Source organism: Macaca fascicularis, chromosome 7 (assembly GCF_037993035.2).
Source record: "Macaca fascicularis isolate 582-1 chromosome 7, T2T-MFA8v1.1".
Classification (NCBI taxonomy): Eukaryota; Metazoa; Chordata; class Mammalia; order Primates; family Cercopithecidae; genus Macaca; species Macaca fascicularis.
This window is the reverse complement of record NC_088381.1, coordinates 56,204,932-56,230,347: the sequence shown is the minus strand read 5'-3', so window position 1 is coordinate 56,230,347 and position 25,416 is coordinate 56,204,932. Positions and strand designations below refer to the sequence as shown.

At 51.4% G+C, this 25,416-nt stretch overlaps 1 protein-coding gene across 1 annotated transcript in view; it reads left to right on the top strand.

Annotated features, from left to right (window-relative positions):
- ADAMTS7 (ADAM metallopeptidase with thrombospondin type 1 motif 7) overlaps positions 1-25,416 on the top strand; it is a 54,444-nt gene that overhangs the window by 7,485 nt on the left and 21,543 nt on the right. The window contains exons 2-8 of the mRNA XM_045395882.2: positions 4,828-5,183; positions 7,247-7,412; positions 8,551-8,747; positions 15,087-15,170; positions 15,516-15,640; positions 16,487-16,636; positions 17,953-18,096. Coding sequence (XP_045251817.2) covers positions 4,828-5,183; positions 7,247-7,412; positions 8,551-8,747; positions 15,087-15,170; positions 15,516-15,640; positions 16,487-16,636; positions 17,953-18,096 — 1,222 coding nt within the window. The remainder of the gene's footprint in view (positions 1-4,827; positions 5,184-7,246; positions 7,413-8,550; positions 8,748-15,086; positions 15,171-15,515; positions 15,641-16,486; positions 16,637-17,952; positions 18,097-25,416) is intronic.

Below are 25,416 nucleotides of genomic sequence, written 5' to 3'. Positions count from 1 at the left end.
TGTGATTAAGGAGTTGTAGTCCCATATGCCCTTATTAGGATGTCAGAGCAAGAAGTCTCCTTAAATCTTCCAGTCCGGTGGCTTCTGAATGCCAGCCTCTGAATTGGCTAGATCAGAATCCCTGGGAAGGTCTAGAAAAATACAGAAAACACACATTCTAGGCCCCCAGAGCCCTGGATCTGTGGAACCAGAATCTCTGGGCTGGGTCCTGGCATCTGCAGTTTTTCAGAGCTCTCCAGGTACTGTGATGACCAGTCAGGTTCACTCCCAGTGGGGGATTTCCTAACTTTCCTGAGGATCACAGTTCCTGGAGGCTCTTGGTAAAAACATAGCTTCCCAGTCCCTAGTCCTAGTTTCCTGGAAATGCTGATTTAGTGAGTCTGGGATGGGACCTGGGACTCTTTTTTAAGAAACTTATCTGTGAGGTCTGGAAAATCCTTGCACTAGTGGCCCGCTGAAGCTCAATGACAGGGAAGATTAGCTCAGAGCCAGCCACACAGCACGTTGCCCCAGCCTACCCAGTCTCTTGACTCTCAGAGAAGGCTCTTTGAGGCTGGCACTGCTGGGGCGGTTGGGAGCAGAGGGAGATGCTCTCAGCAGGGGCACAGCACTGGCATGTGCAGGGCACTCTACATGCAGTTTGGCAGAGGACAGACTGGAGGGCGGGTTTGGTTTCTGTAGCCTGCTGGGATGGAGCTTTGGACTGGGCAGCAGCAGAAGGAACCCTGGTGGGATGTCAGCAGGGCACTCAGGCATTCATGCGAGCCTGAAGAGTCTATTGTCGTGAACAGCCAGGATCCTGGGAGCTGGGTATAAATCCAATCAAGAAACTCCTGATTGCCAAGTTTCCTAACTGTGCTCTTTAGAGCCTGGGAACTGCAGAGAGGGAAAAGGCCGGGGAGGAAAGCATGGGTGCCCGGCTCTCCCAAACTCCAGCACATGAGATTTCTTTTGAGACTAGACCTGGTGGCCAAAGAGACTTGAGAAACGTGATCTAATTCAACTTTTGCACATTAACAATGGGGAAACTGAGGCCCAGCAAGGGCTGGAGTATTGAGAATATAGAGCAATGTTACTGAAGAGACTGAAATCATTTGGGGGACTTGAGTTCCAGTCTCAGCACTGTTATTCTTACTGTCACTGTGTGGCTCTAGGCCAGCCTGTCTACCTCTCTGAGCCTCCCTTTGCTCTCTCACCTAGGAAGCAGTCTGGACACCTTACTGCAGGTGTCCTAACCTGGGCTTCACAGCCTAAGGGACTGTGAACTCAGGGGATCCATGAACTTGAATGGGAAAATATTACATATTTACTTTTTGTAACCTCTCAAAGAAATTTAGCATTTCCCTCAATTATGAATATCATTAGCAAATCCCAACAGCACCTGTGGTTTTGTTACCAATAGAACAAACCAAATATTTTTCTATCTCATTACGATTGTTGCACATATCTTGAAATAAGGTTTACGTTCATCACTACTTCAACATTTCCATAGTTGCCCGGCATAGTGGCTCATGCCTGTAATCCCAGCACTTTTGGAGGCTGAGGTAAGTGGATCACTCAAGGTCAGGAGTTCAAGACCAGCCTTGCCAACATGGCAAAACCCTGTCTCTACTAAAAATACAAAAACTTGCTAGGTGTAATGGCATGCACCTATAGTCCCAGCTACTTGAAAGGCTAAGGGACAAGTATTGCTTGAACCTAGGAGGCAGAGGTTGTGTTGAGCCAAGATTGAGCTACTGCACTACAGCCTGGGTGACAGAGAGAGACTCTGTCACAAAAAACAAAAACAAAAACAAAACCATAGTTGTTAAATATGCCACAAAATCTTGTTTAATTCCACACCCTACTTTTTAAATTATTTTTTGTTTTGTTATGTTTTGTTTTTTAGATAATGTCTCACTCTGTCACCCAGGCTGGAGTACAATGGTACCATCATGGCTCACTGCAGCCTTGACCTCCTGGGCTCAAGAGAGCCTCCCACCTCAGCATTCCAAGTAGCTGGGACTACAGGTGTGCACCACCTTGCCTGGCTAATATATATATATTTTTTTTGTAGCAACAAGGTCCCATTATGTTGCCCAGTTGGTCTTGAACTCCTAGGCTCAAGTGATCCTCCCACCTCATTCTCCCAAAGTTCTGGGATTACAGGTATGAACAACCATGCCTGGCCTTAAATTATTTGGATAACTATATTTCAGGATAATCAATTTCCTTGGTACTTCTGTGTATTTTATTTTATTTATTTATTTTTTGTGGCAGGGTCTCACTCTGTCACCCAGGCTGGAGTGCAGTGATGCGATCTCGGCTCACTACAACCTTCACCTCCCAGGTTCAAGCAATTCTCCTGTCTCAGTCTCCTGAGTAGCTGGGATTACAGGCATGCGCCACCAAGCCTGGCTAATTTTTGCATTTTTAGTAGAGACGGGGTTTCACTATGTTGGCCGGGCTGGTCTCAAACTCCTGACCTCAAGTGATTCGCCTGCCTCGGCCTCCCAAAGTACTAGGATTACAGGCGTGAGCCACTGTGCCCAACCACTCCTGTGTATTTTATTTACTGCATTTCAAAACATTGTTCTGAGGAGAAGGAGTTTGTGGCAAAAAGGGATAAGAATCCAGGCCTTACTGGGAAATCCAAGAGGACAGAGCAACAGAGAGGGGTTTTTAAACGGCAAGGGCCTGAGCAGAGGTCTGCCAATTTTTTCCATCCCTGGAAGCTTTCTTTAAATGAATTCTTGTATATAAAAGAAAGAAACCAGAGCTACTCTCTAAGTGGCAGTTAGGGGCCAGGGAGCCCCACTGGGGTGGTCTTTCTCTGTCTCCCCATTCCAGGAGGCCTGGAGACATTTGCAGAATGCTCACGCACCTGAGAGCACATTTTTCAATCCATCAGGCTAATAATAATCATAACAATCATAATTGCCATCATATTCCACCAGTGGCTCAGGCACTGCTAAATGTGGAGTAGCTCACCAGGTTTAATCCTCACAACAGCATCGAGAGTGTAAGTGCTGTGGTTATCTGCATTCTACAGAGTAGAATTTTGGTATTCAACAAATACCAAAAAAGGACTAAGTTCTGGACACTTCCTCTGACACTTAAATCTTCAACAAAGAATATAAAGGGCCAAGTGTGGTGGCTCACACCTGTAATCCCAACAATTTAGGAGGCTGAGGTGGGAGGATCAGTTGAGGCCTGGAGTTTGAGACCAGCCTGGGCAACATAGCAAAACTCCCATCTCTACCAAAAAAAAAAAAAAAAAATTAATCAGGGCCAGCCTTGATGCCTCACACCTGTAATCCCAGGTATGGGAGGCTGAGGTAGAAGGATTGCTTGAGCCCAGGAGTTTGTCTGAGACCAGCCTGGGCAACATAGTGAGATCCCATCTCTATTAAAAAAATTAAAAATAAAAAAAAACTAGCCAAGTGTGGTGGCACCCACCTGTAGTCCCAGTCCCTTGCTACTTGGGAGGCTGAGATGGGAGGATGGCTCAAGCTCAGGAGTTGGAGGCTGCAGTGAGCTATGATTGCACACCTGCACTCCTGTCTGGGTGACAGAGCAAGACCCTATTTAAAAAAAAAAAAAAAAGTGCAAAGAATATAGATTCTTGCCTTCCTAGACTACATTGGGAGGGGTGCGAGAAAACAAATAAATAGAAAAAATACTGAAAATGCTAAGTGATATGGTATGTCAGAAGTGCTATGGGGAAAAACAAAGCAAGGAAGGGGGATAGGGAGAGCCAGGGAGTTGCAATTTTAAAATAAAGTCATTAGAGGAGGCCTCATTGAGAAGGAGACATTTGAGCAAGAACTCAAAAGTGAGTGCTTTAGCCACGTGGAAAACAGAGAGAAGAGTGTTCCAGGTGTAGGGAACATCAATGCAAAATCCTGAAGCAGGAGCATGTCTGGCCTGTGGAGGAACTGCAAGGAGGCCAGTGGGCGGAGTGGAGGGAACTAAGGCGGTGTAGCTGGAAATGAGACTGGAGAGGTTACCTTGCCTAGGGCCTCGTATAGGCCAGAACTTTGTCTTTTGCTCCATGAGATGGGCACCATTGCAGGATTTTGAGCAGAGTAAGACCATGATTGCGCTGGTTTTGAATGAATCTTTCTGGCTTCTATATTGAAAACACGAGGGGAGGGGCACCTGGGGTAGGCAATAGTTGAAACAGAGAGACCTGTTAAGCTTGCAGTGAGCTGAGATCCGGCCACTGCACTCCAGCCTGGGCGGCAGAGCGAGACTCCGTCTCAAAAAAAAAAAAAAAAAAAAAAAAAAAAAAAAAAAAAAGAAGTTACCGCAGCAATCCAGGCCGGGCGCGCAGTAGCTCGCGCCTGTAATTCCAGCACTTTGGGAGGCCGAAGAGAGCGTATCGCCTGAGTTCAGGAGCTTGAGACCAGCCTGGTCAACATGGTGAAATCCTGTGTCTACTAAAAATACAAAAAATAGCTGGGCGTGGTCGCGTGTGACTGTAGTCCCAGCTACTCCTGAGGCAGGAGAATCGCTTGAACCCAGGAGGCGGAGGTTGCAGTGAGCCGAGATCGCACCACGCACTCCAGCCCCGGCGACAGAGCGAGATTGTCTCAAAACAAACAAACAAACAAAAAACCCCAAACACAAACAACAACAACAAAATAAGTTACTGCAACGATCCAGATGGAGAAACTGAGGCACGGAAAGATGAAATGGCAAAGTTAGTAGATAGCCCAGGGAGGATTTGAATCCAGATACTCTGACTCCAGCAGCCCCCTCTTGGCCGCTTCCTTCTTGTCTCCGGCCACCAGCAAGAACCCGGGTCTGCCCTGGGCTTAGGCGTTTGTGGTTCTCTCCCTGCAGGACGTGCAACTGAGGGCCGAGCGGCACTGGACATCGTGCACCCAGTTCGCGTTGACGCGGGGGGCTCCTTCCTGTCCTACGAGCTGTGGCCCCGCGCACTGCGCAAGCGGGATGTGTCTGTGCGCCGAGACGCGCCCGCCTTCTATCAGCTGCAATACCGCGGGCGCGAGCTGCGCTTCAACCTGACCGCCAATCAGCACCTGCTGGCGCCCGGCTTTGTGAGCGAGACGCGGCGGCGCGGAGGCCTGGGTCGTGCGCACATCCAGGCCCACACCCCCGCCTGCCACCTGCTTGGCGAGGTGCAGGACCCCGAGCTCGAGGGTGGCCTGGCGGCCATCAGCGCCTGCGACGGCCTGGTGAGTGCGCTGGGACATGTATACTTGGGGCAGTCTCGGGTGGTGGGATGTGGAGATTGGCTCCAGTCTTGCCATGCACTTGTCTGGTGGCTTTGCCCAGGGCACTTTTCCTCTGCCAGCCTCGGTATTCACGCCTGTAAAGGGGGAGTGACAACGCAGGCCTCGTTGATCTCTGGGACAGCACTTCTCAAAGTTTAATGTGAAGCCGGGTGGTGGTGCACCTGTAGTCCCAGCTACTTGGGAGGCTGAGGCGAAAGGATCACTTGAGCCCAGGAGTTCAAGGATGTAGGGTGTGATGATAGAGCTTAGCTGGTGATACAGCCAGACCCTAGGCACTAAAAAAGAAGAAGAAGAAGAAAAAAATAGATTTACTATGAGCTCAAATCACCTGCAGGCCCTGTTTAAACAGAATGTTTGCAGGGTAGGTCTGGGGTGGCGCCCAAACACTTGGATTTCTGAAACCGTCTCAGGTAATATTGAAGATGCAGGTCCAGAGATCCCACTTTGAGAAACTCTCTTTGACTGGACTAAGTAACCGAAAAAGCAATTGGCTTCTCTTCCCTGGGGCATCAGTTATGACTGTTCCTTCACAGGTCCCTTTAGGCTGCTCTTCTCCAGGAAAGCCACCCCTCACCCTGTAGCCATTCTGCAGGGTGTGGTGAGGAACCCCTTTCAGCCCCTCTGCCCCGATCAGCGTTCCAGGAAAAGCAGGCCTCAGCTTCCTGGCTTGGTCTGGCTGAAGGGTGGTGCTGGCTACTGCCTGCAGCCCTAATGGCTCCCTGACTGGGGCTGATTAGAGCAGCTTCCACTCCAGGCGGGGCAGGGCCCCTTTCTGTTCGTGTTCAGGTGACCAGCCCCATTCTCCCAGCTCTGGAGGGTGGGGGTTTGGGAGGAGTAGGGGATGTGTGCACACTCTCAGCGTCCACTGTTCCCAGGAGGCCCTCAGCTTAGATTGCTCAGGCAAAAACCATGGGCTGTGGCTGCACAGGGCCTAATGACAGGGCAGCCCACAACATAAGCTGCACAACAACTGGACCTTTGAAGGCCCATCTGCCCTGCACAGTATTCTCATTTATGGAGCCTGTGCCTGTCCCTTAATGTACAGTTGATGTTGTTGAGCCTGAGCAGCAACTGTGCACACGGAGCGTCATTCCCATTTCACAGATGAGGAAACAGGCTCAGAGGGGAACTTGCCCAGGGTCACCTAGTCATTCAGTGAGTGGTGGGTGGGAGGGGGGGACTCCGCATTCATACCCAGGTCTCCAGACCCAAGAGCTGATGCACTCTCCAGCCCTCCCTCCAGGCTCCCTGGTCCTGTGTGACCCAAGGGGCAGAATTGGTGCCTACGAGGGGAACTCCGAGGCACGTAAGACCTTCTTCCCTGTTGGAGCCCTGAGCTTCCTCAGGAGGTAGTGGGCATCAAAGATGCTTCCCAGGGCCCCTCCCCTCTGTGGATTCTGAATGCTGGCGGACATGTCCAAGACACTCCTGCCAGCTTCCCTTCTCTGGGCGGCCCTGGGCCCAGAGAACAGGGTGTCCTGGTGGCCATGGGCATCTCCTCTGCTTGGGTGTGGGTGTAGATGCTTTGGAGTGATTCATTGCCTTAGGGAGATAGAGGGAAGGTCAGAAGCCCTGGCCAGCTGGGAGGGAGCACAGTGCTGGAAATGGCTGGCATGCAGAGGAGATGGAGAATAGCCTGGAGGCCTGGACACAAGCTGCCCTGCTCAGGATAGCTGTCTGAGACTCTGGAAGACACCATTTTGTCAGATTGGGATGCAGACCCATTTCCCTCTCCTAATGGGGTGGGTGTGTGGGGCAGCATCCCCAGGGGCGGAGGCTTCTGAGCTTCACTTTGAAGGTTTGGCTGTGTGTGAAATGGGCTTTCCAGGTGGAGGCTACAGAGTGTGCAAAGGCCCAGTGGGATGAAAGTGCAGAGTGTCCGTGGGTAGTCACAGGTGGTATGGGCAGTGGGGGCTCAGCTGGACAGGACGGGTCTCTGGGACATGCAGGAAGAACAGCTGAGGGCCAGCCCTCCCTGTGTGACCCTAGTGCTTCTTCCCCAGAAAGGTGTGTTCCAGCTCTCCAATGAGGACTACTTCATTGAGCCCCTGGATGGTGCCCCGGCCCGGCCTGGCCACGCCCAGCCCCATGTGGTGTACAAGCGTCAGGTCCCGGAGAGGTTGGCACAATGGGGTGATTCCAGTGCTCCAAGCACCTGTGGGGTGCAAGGTATGCTCTTCTGCTCCCAATTCTCGGGTGGGTGCTGGGCCTGGGGACATGAAGGGGCCTTTCTAGAAGCCCCTCTTAACATCCCCATGCCCAGTGCCCCTTAGACCAGGGGACACAGATAGACGGATACATCACCATAGCCTGTGCCCTTAATTGTGCCACAAGACTGTGTCCTCTGCCTTTCAGGCCTGCCCCAGTCAGTCCCCCAGACTGATCTCTTTCGCTCCGTCTCACCTCCTTCTCCCACCTTGGGGCTCAACCTCCCTCTGCTCCCTCCCCCCCACAGCCTATGGCACCTGGCTCTGCCAGCCATTCTTCCTCCAGTGCCCAGCTCCAACAGGGCCACTAGCCAGGAACCTCCCTCCCTCCGCCACCCTGCTCCCACCCTAGAATAACTACCTCTATTATTGGGAATTGGAGTGTGGTACCCAGTGCCTCCTCTGCAGAGCAGCAGCAGTGCTGGCCAGTCCAGGTGAGGAGCTGCCTGCTAAGGGTTGCTAGGGTTTGGGGAATGTTTGGCTGGCATGCCAATCTCAAGTTGCCCACAGCTCTGGTCCTCTATTTGCTGGAGCACATATCCACGGAAGCATGCTTCTTGGCCTCAGTTTCCCCAGCTTCATAGATGTGCTTCCTCTTCTGATCTGGAGCAGCCTGGGTCAGGGGAGCAGGCCCAGTAGGGCCAGCTGGGCTGGATCTTGGCCAGCTTCCTCAGGCTGGGGTTTAGAGGGTGAGGTCAGCCTGTGTTGGGATGTACTAACCCCCCAAGAGGGGAGGAAGTGACACAGGGAGATAGGGGCTCAGTTGCCAGCTTTGTCAGGCCCAGGAGTTCCCCTCCCATGGACACAGTACTTTACTGTGTTTATATCCACCATTTCATTTGCCCTTTGAGGTCCCCCTGTGAGGCAGATCAACTTATTCCTATTTTTAGTTAGGGAATCTCAAGATGAGAAAAGGAAGGTGACCAGGCAGAGCCACATAGCACAGATCTGGGGCAGAGCCAGGAGGAGAATTCAGGCCCCTGGCCTCTGATCTCAGTGTGGTTCCCAGTGCCCCAGAGAGAGCTCTGAGGAGAGTCCCTGGAGACATGTGCCCTGGGCCAGTCTGCTGGCAGCTAACCCCACCCCATCTGGACCTCCAGTGTCCCTGGAGCTGGAGCCTCGACGGGAGCGTTGGGAGCAGCGGCAGCAGTGGCAGCGGCCACGGCTAAGGCGTCTACACCAGCGGTCGGTCAGCAAAGAGAAGTGGGTGGAGACCCTGGTGGTAGCTGATGCCAAAATGGTGGAGTACCACGGACAGCCGCAGGTTGAGAGCTATGTGCTGACCATCATGAACATGGTGAGTCTGTGTGGGCCAGGAGTGGGTGGAGGGGATAGTGTTGGGGGATGGGGGTGCAAAGAGTGGGTGCAGGGCAGGAAGGCTGGCAGGCTGGACCCAAGACCCAGGTCCAGGCCCCGAGCAGGAAGAAGGGTATCCAAGCTCCTGAGGCAGGAAGGGGTGGGGGTCTTGGCAGCAAGTCACCATGAGAGAGCCTGGACAGAGGGCTGCTGTGGGGACACCACAGGGTGTCATGCCACTGGGAGGGGGAGCGGGAGCGGGAGACTGAGGCAGCCACAACTCTGTGCCTGCCTCGGGGCTCATAGACTAGTTGGTTCATTCATGCTTCCCTGCACAGATACCTCCTTCCTTTGTGTCAGGACCTGTGCTAGATGCTGGAAACACAGAAATGCCTGATTAGACCACACTCTGCCTGAGGCCCTGCCTGAGATATCAGCACACATTACAGTTGGAAGGATCTGTGCAGTTCTGTGGTCACTAGCTGGCAGCCTTGGGCAAATCACTTGCCCTGTCTGAGTCTCAGCCTGCTCATCTGTGAACTGGGCATGACGACAGTACCTTGTGGGGTTGGCAAACTGCTCTTGACCCCATATGATGGATGAGGTATCAGAGGCCTTGAGAGGACAAGTGACTTGCCCAGGTCACACAACGAGGCAGGGTAGAGCCAGATGGGAGCCCAGGTGTCCTAAGTCCTACCGGGGGAACTGTGGCTGATTGCAGCTGGTGATTCCTGGAGCCGACTACTGCAGAGCCGCCACTCCCTGCTCCTGCCCTGTGGGTGCACGTGGGAGGCCTCAGGCTTCAAGCTGCTTCCTGCAGCCCCTGGGAGGAAAGATCTCTGCTCCTGGCATTCTTAGCAGCCACCTGGTGGGCAGGCCACCATATAACCGTGTTTCTCTCCTGGGCTGGGTGGTTGGGGGCAAGATAAGGGTGTGTGCTGTGAACAGGATGACATCTAAAGGAGCCCTGGGGCCAGGATCCTATGCTGCTGCTTCCCCCTGCCAGCCCCACACCTCCTGCAACCCTAAAGGAAGTACCCTCTGAGATCATCCAGTGTCTGGCCCCCTAGTTTATCACTGTGAAACCTGAGGCTCAGAGAGAGGAAGGGACTGCGTCCAGGGCTGTTCTCTCTACGTGCTGACCACCACATCCCCACTACTTGAGTTCTCATCAGCAAATGCAGCTCTGGGCCAGTTCTTCCCTGACTGGGACACCCTCATTGGCTCCCTGTTCCATATGGAATAAAAGTCACAGCCTTCTGCCTGGCATTTGAGGCCTTGAAGGCCCAGATCAAGCCTCATCTGCCTAGGGAGGGAAGCCACTAACAGCCAGGGTTCAGCAGGGCTATTGCTGGACAGCAGGGCCTGGCCCCTGGGCTATAGGGGTGGAGCAAGGGGCAAGGCCAAGTTCTCAGGCCTTGAGGTTCCCTCCTTCTCATTCTCAGCACTTTGGGGGCTCAGCCTGAAAGACCCAGGAGGCTGGCTAGAGCCACTGATGATTAACTGGGTTCATTTCACACCCGCTTTTCTGAGTGTTCCCTGTGCTCCAGATTCTGGGCAAAGTAAGACCCACCTGAGCGGGTGTTGTGGTTCACGGCTATAATCCCAGCACCTTGGGAGGCTGAGGTGGGCAGATCACTTGAGGTCAGGAGTTGGAGACCAGCCTGGCCAACATGGTGAAACCCCATTTCTACCAAAATACAAAAAATAGTTGGGTGTGGTGGTGCACACCTGTAGTCCTAGCCACTTGGGAGGCTGAGGTGAGAGGATCTTGAGCCTGGGAGGCAGAGGTTGCAGTGAGCTGAGATCGCGCCACTGCACTCCTGCCTGGGTGACAGAGCGAGACTCCATCTCAAAAAAAAAAAGACCCACCCAGCCCAACAGGTGCCCCATAACTTAACCTGGGTGACAGGATTCAGGTGTTTTTGCCCCCCAGGGCCTGGCCCCTTCCTGGCTGCCTTGCCCTGGCTCATAGGACCCACGCATTCACTTGGTGAGCCCCATCCCTGGGGAGAGGGTGGGCCTGGTTCTCACACTCACCTGCTCTGACAATATCAAGCTTTTCTGAGCTGGTGAGCCCAGCATTGGTCAGATATTCACAAGGCTCCAGCCCTAACCCACCAGGGGTTGGGGGCACCTTTGAGCCTGACAGTGCTGGACCCCCTAGGAGGCTGCAGGGATGGCAGGGACATGGGAACCCATGTGGCCAGCCTCTGAGGACAATACAGCCTCTGTATTGTGGGCTGAGGCCCTGGTGGGTTAGGGCTGGAGCCTTGTGCATATCTGTCTACCTTTTGTCCAATGTTCAACACCCAACACCTCACCTAAGCCTCACCCCCATTTTATTTATTTATTTATTTATTTATTTATTTATTTATTTATTTATTTTGAGATGGAATTTCACTCTTGTCGCCCAGGCTGGAGTGCAATGGCATGATCTCAGCTCACTGCAACTTCCTCCTCCTGGGTTCAAGTGATTCTCCTGCCTCAGTCTCCCGAGTAGCTGGGATTACAAGCGTGCCCCACTATGCCTTGCTAATTTTTGTGTTTTTAGTAGAGAGGGAGTTTCACCACATTGGCCAGGCTGTTCTCCCTGGCTCATCCTCCCAAAGTGCTGGGATTACAGGCATGAGCCACTGTACCCGGCCCTCATCCCCATTTTCGAGTTGAGGGAACAAAGATTCAGAGAGGTCAAGGGGCTCGCTCAAGGTCACACAGCTAGTAAGTGGTAGAGCTGGGACTGGAACTCAGGTCTGTCTGCCTCCAAAGCCCCATTCTGTCTCCTGTGCCCCTTAATCTGCCCTGGAGAGGGGCAGACAGGGTGGGCCAGAAGGATGGGGAACAGATGTTCCCTCGGGATCAGATGTTTATTTAAGACTGACTTGTTGAGAGCCATCGCTCTACCCAGGATAAAGTGATGGATGTGGAAGAGCACGATCCTGCACTTGGGGACTCTGTCTCATTGTAGCATTTCCCAAGGAATATTTCAGGGAATGTGTTCCAAAGAATGCCAGTAGTGTACTGGGAAAAAAGATGCTGCTGTTGAGTAAGTTTGGCCACACAGGGTTAAAAAAAGTAAAACAGGCCAGGCATGATGGTGCACGCCTGTAGTCCCAGGTACTTGAGGGGCTGAGGTGGGAGGATTGCTTGAGCCCAGGAGGTCGAGGCTGCAGCTGGGCTGCAGTGAGCCGAGATCATGCAACTGCACTCCATCTTGGGTGACAAAGTGAGACCCCGTCTCAAAAGGGAAAAAAAGGTAAAACAGACTTCTTTACTACAGGACTTCTCAGAGCCCTCAAAATAAATATGCATTGAGAATCCCCAACAGAATAGGCAGGCAGCATTCCCCACATTTAGGAAATAAGCAGGGGCTTTGAAGCAGCGAAACCTGGGTTCTGAGCCCAGCTTCACCCTCTCTTTGAGCTTCAGCTACTTCATTTGTAAAATGAGGATAATTGTGCCTACCTTAGAAGTAAGAAGATTAAATGAGATAATGCATGCTAAGCCCCCAGCACAGGGACTGTACATGTTAGGCTCATTCAAGGTTGGCTGTGGCTATTTTTTTGGCTGCTGCAGTATTTGACCCACAGCCACCTTCAGGACAGCCACACCTTTCTTTACCAACACTACCTACAGAGCCCAATTTATCAGTGTTCTCCCTGTGCTAGATTCAGACCTGAGTCCTAGAGCTTGGGTGGGTCTGTCCCAAGAATAGCAAGACAGGTCCCTTTTCACCCCATTTTCTTTCTTTTTTCTTTCTGTCTCTCTTTCTCTCTCCCCTTCCTTCCTTCCTTCCTTCCTTCCTTCCTTCCTTCCTTCCTTCCTTCCTTCCTTCCTTCCTTCCTTCCTTTCTTCCTTTTCTTTCTTTTGGAGATGGAGTCCTGCTCTGTCACCCAGGTCGGAGTGCAGTGGTGAAATCGCAGCTCACTGCAGCCTTTGCCTTCCTGGGTTCCAGCGATTCTCCTGCCTCAGCCTCCCAGGTAGCCGGGATTACAGGCATGCGCTACTACGCCGAGCTAATTTTTGTATTTTTAGTAGAGATGGGTTTCACCATTTGGCCAGGCTGGTCTCGAACTCCTGACCTCAGGTGATGCACCTGCCTTGGCCTCCCAAAGTATGGGGTTACAGGCATGAGCCACCACACCCAACCTCCACTGTTTATTTTTAATGAGATAATACATTGGAAATATTGAGCAAGTACCCAAGGTACATTCATTCATTCAACAAATATGTCTTGAGTACCCATCATGTTCCAGGTACAAGACGTGTCACTGGGGCTCTAAGAGGAAGTTTACATATACCTGGCCGTGTCCTCATGGAGCTTGTGGTCTCTTGAGGGAGACAGACATTAGTTAATGAAACCATTACCTTGTTGACGATGAAGGAGCAATGGAGGGAGGTGCTAGGAAGGACAAATTCATAGTGCTTTGGGAGTGTTAGATCAAATAAAAGCTCCCCAAAGGACATGACAAGGGGTTGAGGGCAGGAGAGAGGATAGGCGGTAACTTGGGGAAGACAGGTGGGAAGATGTTCCAGGCTGAGGCCATAGCATCTGCAGAGACCTTGTGTTAGGAAGAATTATGGGATTCTAAGAGAAAGACAGAGTGGTTGGAGCCAGAGAGTGAGAGGGAGGCAAGGGGAGGTCAGAGAGGAAGGCAGAGACCAGATCCAAGAGGCCTGTTGGCTAGGCTGGGGACTTCCATCCTTTTCCTGGACAGTGAAGAGCCACTTACTGCTTTAGGCAAGGGCGTGTCATGATTGGGTTTGCATTTCTTTTTTTTTTTTTTTTTTTTTTTTTTTTTTTTTTGAGACGGAGTCTCGCTCTGTAGCCCAGGCTGGAGTGCAGTGGCCGGATCTCAGCTCACTGCAAGCTCTGCCTTCCGGGTTCACGCCATTCTCCGGCCTCAGCCTCCCGAGTAGCTGGGACTACAGGCGCCCGCCACCTCGCCCGGCTAGTTTTTTATATTTCTTAGTAGAGACGGGGTTTCACCGTGTTAGCCAGGATGGTCTCGATCGCCTGACCTCGTGATCCACCCGTCTCGGCCTCCCAAAGTGCTGGGATTACAGGCTTGAGCCACCGCGCCCGGCCGGGTTTGCATTTCAAAGACCGATGGTGGAGCCACTAGGCTGCAGGTGGCCTGGAAGGGCTGCAGAATATGGGTACACTCGTAGGAGACCTCAACAACTGAGCAGACGAGATGATGATGGCAACTTGGACGAGGCAGTGGTGTTGGAGATGGAGAGAAGAGACAGAGTCAGGCAAAACTTGGGAGGCAAAATTAGTTGGCTGTATTGGAGAAAGATGGTTCAGGGCTCCCGGGCTCCCAGCCTGTGTGTGAAGGCGACGGTGGTCCATGATATTGCTGTTTATCTTCCCCATTTCTGACCTTGGGTTCTGAGAGTGTCATTCATCCCCATAATCAGGGGCTTTGGTGCCCTCTTAACAGTGTTTGTTTGGTCCCTTCCTATTTTAATATTATTTTTGTTGATGCATTGCTAGACGCCAACTCACAACTGGCCTGTTCTGCCATCTCTGCCCTCTGGGAACCAGCCAGCTATCCCCAGTCATGGGCTGGCCTCTTTTTTGTTCTGAGGGAATTTTAATTTTAAAAGAGCAGATGGCTTTCCCCACCCATTTCCCCTCACCTTGGCTTATCTTCCATCTTTTGGGGATAGCCCCGTCTCCTGGGGCTCAGTAGGGAGCCCCATGTAGCCATGGGGACTCTGATAGATGTGCATACCTGCCTCCTTGGCCCCATGGCTGCCAGTCCTGGGGAGATGGAATAGCAGAGCAGTGGGGAGGCTCCATAGCCCTGTGCCTACCCTCACTCTACTCTCTGGGCCCTGCCCAGGTCTACGCTTCATTGGAGGGCGCACTCCTGAGATGCTGGTCCTGGCATCCCCAGGTCAGGAGGGCACTGCTGTCATAGACCAGGGGCAGTTGGAGGACTAGGGCCCTGAGACAGGCCAAGAAACCAGCATTTGGAGGTCTTAACTGCCGTTGCCTGTGCTGGGTGGGCATGGAGTTGGTACTTGGAAGCAGATCCCAAACTGGTGCTCAAGAGAGGCTGCAACTCTGGGAAGGGGCCTCGGAGGCCTCTTGTCCTCTCCAGGTTCTGCTGCTGCCGGGTTGGGGCAGTGTGTGTGAGGTGTGGGGACACTCATGCATTCGTATACGTGCATCACCTGTCCGCTGTGCAGCCTGTGTGTACCCGTGTCAGCGTCCCTGTGTGCGAGCATGGGTGTGCGTTGCCCTGGGTGGGTGGGTGGGTTGGGGTGAGCATTGGCTGCTTGTATCCTTCATCCTGGTGACAGCCTGACCCCCCCATCTCTTGGGCAGGTGGCTGGCCTGTTTCATGACCCCAGCATTGGGAACCCCATCCACATCACCATTGTGCGCCTGGTCCTTCTGGAAGATGAAGAGGTGAGCGTTCATGTGGTCCCACGATGCCCGGCAATGGCTTCCGCTGCCAGAGCCCTCCTGCACCATGACCTGTGCTGCTCTGTATGGAAGGGCACAGTGAAGGCCTCCTTGGCCTGGACTGTGTCCCCTGCCATCCCCTGGTTCCTGACTGACCCTCTCTCAGGTCCCAGGTCCTCTGCAGGAGGTTCCTACAGGAGGGGTGGTCAGGCCAGAAGCTGGACTGGTGCCTGCTGGCCTCCCACTGCCCTGCTGGGTCTCTGTCTCCTGCCTTTATATGGAGGAGAATTGGGCCTGACCCTCTCAGAACTCAGAGGAGGCATGAGCGGTCATTCTCTCTGCCCCCAGGAGGACCTAAAGATCACGCACCATGCAGACAACACCCTGAAGAGCTTTTGCAAGTGGCAGAAAAGCATCAACATGAAGGGGGACACCCACCCCCTGCACCATGACACCGCCATCCTGCTCACCAGGTACTGCCAGCTGCAGGAGGGTGGGAGCCTGCATCGCAGGGAGGTGCTTCCCGGCCCTGCAGGAGAAGCCCTGGTGGACGAGGGGGCCGTGCTCTCAGGGATCCCCATTTTTAGGAGAGTTTCCGCACCTTTGGCCCAAGGCTGGATTCTGTCTGCACTTGGGGAGGTCTTTTTATTTTGAAATAATTGTGGATTTTCATGCTGTTGTCAAAAATAATAGAGAGAGGGCCTCTATAGCCTTCATCCATCTCTCCCAGTGGTAAGTAACATCTTGCATGACTAGAGCACAGTATCCCAACCAGGAAACTGACACTGATACCATCCGCAGACTTCCTCAGATATCATTAGTTCCACATGTACTGCCCTTTGTGTGAATGTGTATGTATTCAGTTCTGTGCAGTTTCATCACTGTGGGTTCACCTACCCACCCCCACAGTCTAGATACAGATCTGTCTCATCAGAAGGATGTCTCGTACTACCAGTTTATAGTCACAGCCACCTTCCTCCCTCCTCCCCTAACCTCTGGCAACTGCTGATCTATCCAGAGGCAGTTATTTTCCCTCTGCTGGACTCTGGCAGCTTCTGTCAGCACCCCTGCTGGATAGTAAGCAAAATTGTTCTGTGCGGGTCTGTGCTCCCAAGGGCCAAAGAGATGCCCAGCGGATCGTGTGTGAATGAGAGCACCTGCTTCCCACGTGGCCACTGTGCTGGCCTCATGCCACAGAACGGTGGGAGGGACATCCTTTCCGCTTGGAATCAGTTCGGGGGGACCCTTCCCTGGCCTTCGCTCAGGTGGGCCTGGCACTGGGCCAGGTTAACCTGAAGGCCGCTTCTCTGCCTATGCAGGAAGGACCTGTGTGCAGCCATGAACCGGCCCTGTGAGACCCTGGGCCTGTCCCACGTGGCGGGCATGTGCCAGCCACACCGCAGCTGCAGCATCAACGAGGACACAGGCCTGCCGCTGGCCTTCACTGTAGCCCACGAGCTCGGGCACAGGTACTGTGCCTGTCCCCATTGCTACACGGAGAGCTGAGCTTCACCCTCCCAGCCTGGGGGCACCGGGTATCCAGCCTGTGGGTCACAAAGTACAGGGGAAAGGAAACTCTCTGGAGAAGGAGCCCCGTCTGTGGCCATGTGCTGTCCCTGCACTGTCCCCTCCCCACAACCAGGCTGCTTCCCTGTAAAGCAGGAGAGAGGCCTGCCTGGGCATCACTGGGACTGGCCTGGAGGGAGTCTTATTTAAAGGGGAGTTGTGATGGGCCAGAAAGTCATCGTAGGTCTTTGGCTGTGCCTCCCCATTTCCCTCAGTGCTGTATTTTTTACTCTCGATCCCTGTCCCTGTTCCTGTTTGCTCTGTGGCCTGGGCCAGTGCCTGCCCTCTCTAGGCCTCTGTGTGCTTCCCATAGATTGAGGGGTTTGGATTCAGTGACGTCCAAGGCTCCCTCCATCTGACACCGCTGCCTGAGGCTCCTGCCTTCACAGGCCTCCAGCCACTTGTGCCCGGGCTGTTGAGCTGGCGAATATGGCAGCATCTTAGATTGTCCAGCAAGCTTTCAAAGGCAGGATCCCAGAGGGTTCTATCGTCAAAGCTGTTGGGGCCATCCATTCAGATGTCCGGGTTTCGTGGGTGATGGCCGTGCCTGCAGGACCTTAAAGCTGCCTATATGGCTGCAGAAAGAACAGCCTGCCGCAGTACTGCAATTTCCTGGCTGTGTTACCCTGGCTAGTTCCTTAGACTCTCTGAGCCTCCCTGGGGGTAATAATGAGAACTGAGTGAGACTGTGTTTCTGAAAGTGCTTAGCATGGCCCCTGGCACATAGTAGATGCTCAGGAAATAATTTTTCTCGTGTCCTTCCCAAGGATGGTCTCTGGAGACCTTTCTGTGACACAGCAGCTCAGATCCCCTAACTCAAGTGCACAGCCTTGGGACAAGGACCTGTGAGTGGGAACCTCTGTCAGACTGTTCTTGAGGCCAGTGAGCTTGCAGGGGCCATCACGGGCCCCCATCTGTGCCACCTGGTTTGCCATTGCTGGCCAGCCCCCAGGCAGGGGCAGGGCTGCTCTGGGTCCCTGGCCCTCATTTCAGGCTGGAGCAGGAGCCCTTGGGGTCCTAGCTGTCATACTCTCATTTTACATTAAGGAAACTGAGGCTCAGAGAGGGGAATGTGACTTTCTGCAGCCATTGGGTGTGGCCATTGGGTGGCAGAACCAGCCCTGGAATTAGGGCTGTGCCCCTTGTGGGTCTCCAGGGGAGGGCAGGCTGGCAGCCTCCCGCCAGCTCACCCGCCCCTGGGGCCTGTGCTCTCACACAGTTTTGGCATTCAGCATGACGGAAGCGGCAATGACTGTGAACCCGTTGGGAAACGGCCTTTCATCATGTCTCCACAGCTCCTGTACGACGCCGCTCCTCTCACCTGGTCCCGCTGCAGCCGCCAGTACATCACCAGGTTCCTTGAGTAAGTCCTCCAGCACCGGGCCCCTGCGCCTTAATCCATGAGGTCAAGGTCTACTGGGAGAGCTGCAGACAGTCACATTGGAGGGGTAGAGGGAAGCAGAGGGACAAGGTCTTGATCTGTGAGGTCAAGGTCTAATGGGGGAGATGCAGACAGTCATACTGCAGAGCCGGGGTAGAGGGAAGCAGAGGGGCACCTGGCAAAGATGTGGTGCTGGCGTCCCAAATGTCCTCCTCGAAGGGACACCTGAGCTTGAACTTGGAGGAGGAGCGAGAATTCACACATGTGCAGAAGGGAGAAGAATGGCGTTCCTGGTAGAGGAAGCCTGAGAAAGGCCTGCAGCCGTGAAGGAGCGGGAGAGCTTTTCAGGGAATGGCAGAACCCTGAGCGAGGCTATGGGAGCCAAGGCTGCGTAGAAAATGAGGCTGGAGGAAGCGAGGGTCGGCCACAAGGTCCAGTGAGAGGCAGGAAGAAGGGGCCACTAAGGGAACTGAAATGTGAAGCTTTCTCCTTTTTTTCATGTTCTCTTCATTTGTTCTGGTGTTTTTGTTGTTGTTGTTTGTTTATTTTTTGAGACGGAGTTTCGCTCTGTCTCCCAGGCTGGAGTGCGATGGTGTGATCTTGGCTCACTGCAACCTCTGCCTCCCAAGTTCAAGAGATTCTCCTGCCTCAGCCTCCTGGGTAGCTGGGACTACAAGTGTGCACCACAATGGCTGACTAATTTTTGTATTTTTAGTAGAGATAAGGTTTTGCCATGTTGGCCAGACTGGTCTTGAACTCCTGACCTCAGATGATCCACCCACCTTGGCCTCCTAGAGTGCTGGAATTGCAGGCATGAGCCACCATGCCTAGCCTATTCTGGTGTTTTTTGTTTTTTTTTTAATTTGCGATTTAATGTTGTTCTAAGTAAGAAAAAGTTTTAAATTTAAATTATTGGCATAAATTGTACCATTCATCTTTATTTTGTTCAGTGCCAGTTTTAAATGCAAATATAAGAGTATAGCTGACCCTTGAACAACTTGGGGGTCGGGGTGCTGACCGCTGTGCAGTTGGAAATCCATGTATAGCTTTCGACTTGCCCAAAACTACTAATAGCCTACTGTTGACTGGAAGCCTTACTGATAACATAAACAGCTAATACATATTTTGTATGTTATATATAATATATACTGTGTTCTTACAATAAAGTAAGCTAGAGAAAAGCAAATGTTATTGGAATCATAAGGAAGAGAAAATATGTTCACTGCTCATTAAGTGGAAGTGGATCATCATAAGGGTCTCCCTCATCCTCTTCATGTTGAGTAGCCTGAAGAGGAAGGAGAAAGGCAGGGGATGATCTCAGGGGTGGCAGAGGTGGGAAAAAATCCACATATAAGTGGACCTGTGCAGTTCAAATCCATGTTGTTCAAAGGTCAGTTGTATTAACATGTATGCAGAGTCACCAAAATTACACAGTTCATCTTTTGTAGCTGATATTTACCAGATGATGAGATAGAATAAAACTATCTCAACTGGTTTCATCTCACTCCTTGATATGGGCACAATTTACCCAGGCTCTCTACCTTTTGTTACCAATGAGGAAGGAAAGACTGAAAGGAGAAGGAACTATGGGGTTCTCTTTCCTCCCATGTCTTCATTTTCTGCATAGCGATTGGCTAATACAGGGGTGTTAACATGAGTAAGAAAGGACGGTGGGGCTCCTTGGTCATTGTCTTCTTTCTGCATTTGAAGTAAGTCTGGTTCAAATGGAAAATGCAGCCTCTGGGCCTGTCACTGGCCCCCATCCCTTACTCAGTTGTTGACATAACATGTTTATCATCTGATAGTTTTGAGTCTCACTGAACTCCTACACATTATCGATTCTGAGCTCATGGACCAAAGTAAATGTTAGATGCAAGTAGGGCAGCAAGGAATGCTGGACACAGACATTACCTTTCTCTCCTCTGCTCAGACATAGGCTCCTTTGTCCCATAAGACCTTGCTTACTGGCCGGGCGTGGTGGCTCACGCCTGTAATCCCAGCACTTTGGGAGTCCAGGCAGGTGGATCACTTGAGGTCAGGAGTTTGAGACCAGCCTGGCCAACATGGTGAAACCCCTTCTCTACTGAAAATACAAAAAATTAGCTGGGCATGGGGGCAGATGCCTGTAATCCCATCTGTTCAGGAGCCTGAGGTAGGAGAATTACTTGAACCCGGGAGGCGGAGGCTGCAGTGAGCCAAGATTGCACCACTGCACTCCAGCCTGGAGAACAAGAGCGAAAAAACTCTGCCTCCAAAAAAAAAAAAAAAAAGATTGCAACAGCAGAGCATCGTACACCTGCCCCACTTCTCCCCACCCTCCATTGCTTTTTTCTAGGCAACCACCTTGAAACTTAACACTTTTAGCTTTTTCTTGTATTTACTTTTCTATTTCCAAAAAGCATTGCTAGACTCTCATTTGTTGATTTTCCAGTTTAGATATTATCTGGAAGGTTGGGATTTAGCACCCTTGCATCACTTTCTGTACATACATTTGTCCCCTCACCTTTCATCCCAATTTAGTGTTAACATATTTGGATTAAGTCCATATTCCGCATTTTCATTATTACAGCTATAAATCTTGATGGCTGAACTAAATGTTGTAATAAGACGGCATTTCTTTCTTTCTTTCTTTCTTTCTTTCTTTCTTTCTTTCTTTCTTTCTTTCTTTCTTTCTTTCTTTCTTTCTTTCTTTCTCTCTCTCTCTCTCTCTCCTTCCTCCCTCCCTCCCTCCCTCCCTCCCTCCCTCCCTCTCTCTCTCTCTCCCTTCCTTCCTTCCTTCCTTCCTTCCTTCCTTCCTTCCTTCCTTCCTTCCTTCCTTCCTTCCTTCCTTCTTTCTTTCTTTCTTTCTTTCTTTCCGAGAGAGTCTCACTCTGTTGCCCTGGCTGGAGTACAGTGGTGCAATCTCGGCTCACTGCAGTCTCTGCCTCCCAGGTTCAAGCAATTCTCATGCCTCAGCCTCCCGAGTAGCTGGGATTACAGGCACCTGCCACCCCCACCCAGCTAATGTTTGTATTTTTAGTAGAGACGGGGTTTCCATGTTGGCCAGGTTGGTCTCGAACTCCTGACCTCAAGTGATTCGCCACCTTGGATTCCCAAAGTGCTGGGATTACAGGCATGAGCCACCACGCCCCATCTAGATGGCATTTCTTTTTAAGAACAAGTTTTTTAATTGCTTGGTTTTTGTTGCTTTTCCAGGCCTTCCAGCTCCTTTAACAGTTTTGTAAGATGTCTCTTATTCCAGTTTTCCCAAAGGTAATCCCTACCAGATAATCCAGAAGTTCCTTTCTTTCTTGGACCCTCCTCCCAACTTCCCTCTGTCCTCCAATTTAGACTGGATACTTTCTAGGCCTGCCCCAAAATATTAATGGAGGGTCATCATGTTTCTTAGATCCCATGCTACTTTTTTTATGGGGAGGTACCTTTTTTTAAAATTTGTTTTGGTGGAGCACATCCTCAAGCAGCTTTCTGAGAAAGAGTGCATGGAGGTAAACGGTTTGCCCGTCTCAAAGTGTCTTTATTCTTCCCTCACATCTGATTGATATTTTGATTTGATATCAACTTTTGGGTTGGAAGTGACTCTTCTTCAGAATGTTGGAGGCATTTTTCTGTTGTCTTCTAGTTTCCAACATTGCTCTGAAGAGGTCCCATCCCATTCTGATTTGAATGTGACCTTTTAAAAAATCTGCAAGCTTTTAGGACTCTCTCTCTTTCTCTTTCTCTTTTTGGTGATTTTAAATTTTACAATATATGCCTTTGTCTATTTTAATTGGAGGGAGCACTCCATTGGAGTGTTTTAATCTAGAAACTTGTGACCTTCAGTTCTTGAACTGTTGTTGTATTATTCATTTGATAATGTTCTTACATTTTCTCTTTCTGGAACCCTGCAGCTATTCTCTTGCTTTCCTATTTTTAAACATTTTACACTTTTTCATCTCTTTCTATTTTCTTTTCCTTTCTATCATCCCTCCTCTCTCTCTCCCTCTCTCTCTCTTTCGGTCTTGCTTTGTTGCCCAGGCTGCAGTGCAGTGCCACAATCATGGCTCACTGCAGCCTCGAGCTCCCAGGCACAAATGATCCTCCTGCCTCAGCATTCCGAGTAGCTGTGCCACCACACCCAGCTAATTTTTTAATTTTTACTTTTTTCTAGAGATGGGGTTTTGCCATGTTGCTCAGGCTGGGCTTGAACTCCTGGACTCCTCCCTCAGCCTCCTAAAGTTCTGGGATTACAGGCGTGAGCCAGCGTGCCTGGCCGTCTCTTTCTTGTTTTCTAGGAGGCATCTGATTTATCTTTACTTTATAATCTTTCTATTAAATTTTTCATATTTTTCATTGTACTTTTAATTTCTTAAACTTTCTCTTCACTAAATACACATTGTGTGTCTCATATCTGAAATACTTGGGACCAGAAGTGTTTTAGATTTTGGATTTTTTTTTTTTTACATTTTGGAGTATTTGCCTTATATTTAGCAGTTCAGAATCCCCAGTCTGAAAGTCCAAAATCTGAAGTGCTCCAAAGAGCATTTCCTCTGAGCATCATGTTAGTGTTCAAAAGTTTTGGATTTTGGAGCATTTGGATTTTGGGATTAGACGTGCTCAACCTGTGCACCTTTTGATCCTATTCTTGTTTCATGGGTACAGTAGGTTCTCTTATCTCTGTGAGGTTATTACTTACATGGATTTGACTTTTTTCTTCTGTTCCCTGAAATGTTTTTCTTTCCTTTGGGTTATTTTTTTAAAAATATTTGTTTCATGTTAACAGTTTTCTTGGCCAGGCACAGTGGCTCACGCCTGTAATTCCAGCACTTTGGGAGGCTGAGGCAGGCAGATCTCTTGAGGTCAGGAGTTTGAGACCAGCCTGGCCAACATGGTGAAACCCTGTCTCTACTAAAAAAAATATAAAAAATTAGCCGGGCACGGTGGCTGGTGCCTGTAATCGCAGCTACTCAGGAGGCTGAGGCAGGAGAATCGCTTGAACCCGGGAGACGGAGGCTGCAGTGAACTGAGATTGCACCACTGTACTCCAGCCTTGGCAACAGAGAGAGACTCTCTCAAAAAAAGTTTTCTTAAAATGCATTGTCTGTATTTAATATATAGCAAGGAGATGCAGAGATACTAATTGTTCAGTTTGTGGACTTGGGCAGGACTTTTCCAAGTCACTGCTGAAGGACTGGTTCGGATAGGGCTGTTTTGGGGAGATCCTCTAATGTCAGTATCTGAGGTCATTTTTCTGAGCGATTCAGTTTCCCCAGAGAAGAATCCTCTAGACTTTTCCTGGGAGAGTGTATGTCTGGCTGCAGCATTCCGGCATCCAAGTGAGGAAGGGGCTTGGTGTGTTTCTTACCCTTCGATGTGTAGACTTTTGCTTGTTCTCTTTTCTCTGTAGGTCCTTCTGCCTTGGGCCTTCATCTATGCCCAGTGTTGCTGGGCCAGAGCCTCTTGGTTCACCCTTGCCAGGGAGTGATCCCCGGCCCTCTGCTGGGTGGCAGGTGACAGTCACTTGGCTACTCAGGGTTTAGGAGGGGATCTAGGGTCTGATCAGTTCTTACAGACTTTCAGCCCTACTGTCTTCAGCCCTCCTGGCCCTAAGTCCCTGAGGGGTCCCTGGCAACTCAATTCCTCAGCCTTTCTGGGCTTCTGCTTCTGAGTGGTTCCTCCCTGCAGGCATTTGGCTCTCAGTTTTCATCACTCTACCAAGTCAGCTACTACCCGGCCATCTGCTTCCCAGCTTCCAGAATCTTGTTAACATCCCTCATTACCCATCAGCACCTCTTATGGATTTATGCTGTGGTCATTTCCTCTACTGTCATCAGAGTGGAGTTTTGGAAGGGAGCATCGATAAATCTGTCTGCTCAATGTGCCATGTTTTTCTAGAAGTCCACTCACTGTGGGGTTTAAGCAGGGATGTGACCAGGTCCATTAGGGATGTAAGAGCAAGGATGCTGGCCTCCAGTGGAGGAGGGATTACTGGGGTGGGGATTGGGATTGGAAGCAGAGAAGAGTTTTGTTTGGTGGTTAAGGACCTAGACTGGCTGGGCACGGTGGCTCACACCTGTAATCCCAGCACTTTGGGAGACTGAGGCAGGCGGATCCCTTGAGGTCAGGAGTTTGAGACCAGCCTGGCCAACATGGCAAAACCCCATCTCTACTAAAAATACAAAAATCAGCTGGGTGTGGTGGTGCACGCCTATAATCCCAGCTACTCGGGAGGCTGAGGCAGGAGAATTGCTTGAACCTGGGAGGTGGAGATTGCAGTGAGCTGAGATCACGCCACGGCAGTTCAGCTTGGGTGACAGAGTAAGACTCTGTCTTGTGCGGAGAAATAAAAGAACCTAGACTGCGGCCCAGGCTTCTACCTGTGTTGGCAGACAAGTTATATTATCCCTTAAGCCTCAAAAAATGGACATCATGATGGGACTGCCTTGTGCATGTGATATGAGGAATAAGTGAGAAAACACGTGCAGTGCTGAGCACCGCGCCTGCCACGCAGTAAGCATTTCACACACACTCACTACTATTCCTTCCACTGTTACCAAGTGATAGATGGGACTTGAACCAGGCAAGTGGCCTGAAGGTGGAGAGGAGGGTGTGTCTCCGTCCCCAGAGAGAGGCAGAGAATGAGAGAATGGCTTCAGAAAATCAGAATAGTAGCTGCCGCCACAGCACCCCCAGGGCTTGTTCCCAGCTGCCCCCACCCAGGGTGCCGCCCAACACCCTGGCTCTAGGACAGACAGACAGACAGACAGACAAGTCTCTGTCCTCATTCAGCTGCTGGCATGCTTGAGGGACTTGGCTCAGGACCTGGGGTGAGGAGGGGAGGACAGGGTGAGAGTCAGAGCCAGCCGTGGCCTCCCAGAGCCTTGGCACTGGGGTGAGCCAGACAGAAGCAGAGCAATCCATGCCTCACCAGTGGAGGGTGTTTGGGAGGAAGAAGAACCCCATCTTCCCAAGGTCCTTTCACACTTTCACCTTTGCATCCTGGGAGTCAGGCAGCAGGGCCCTCCCAAGGCCCAGGAGGTGGAAGGAAGAGGGTGTGCGGAGGCGGGGAGGGTGGCAGCAGCCTGTCTCCCAGCCGGCAGGCTTTGGTCTCCTTGCTGGGGGTGGGACAGGAGAGAGAGGATGGGCCCCACCCAAGCCGGTTAGGGGACAGAATGAGTGAGATTCACCGAAGTGCCAAATGGTCAGGCAGTGTTTCCAGGACTTGGGGGGTGCCTCAGAGGCACTCACAGACAACCCCTCATCCTGGCTGGTCCTGAAGCCCCTTGGCTTCCTGTGCGTAGATGCTTATCCAGCCAGGTAGACCCA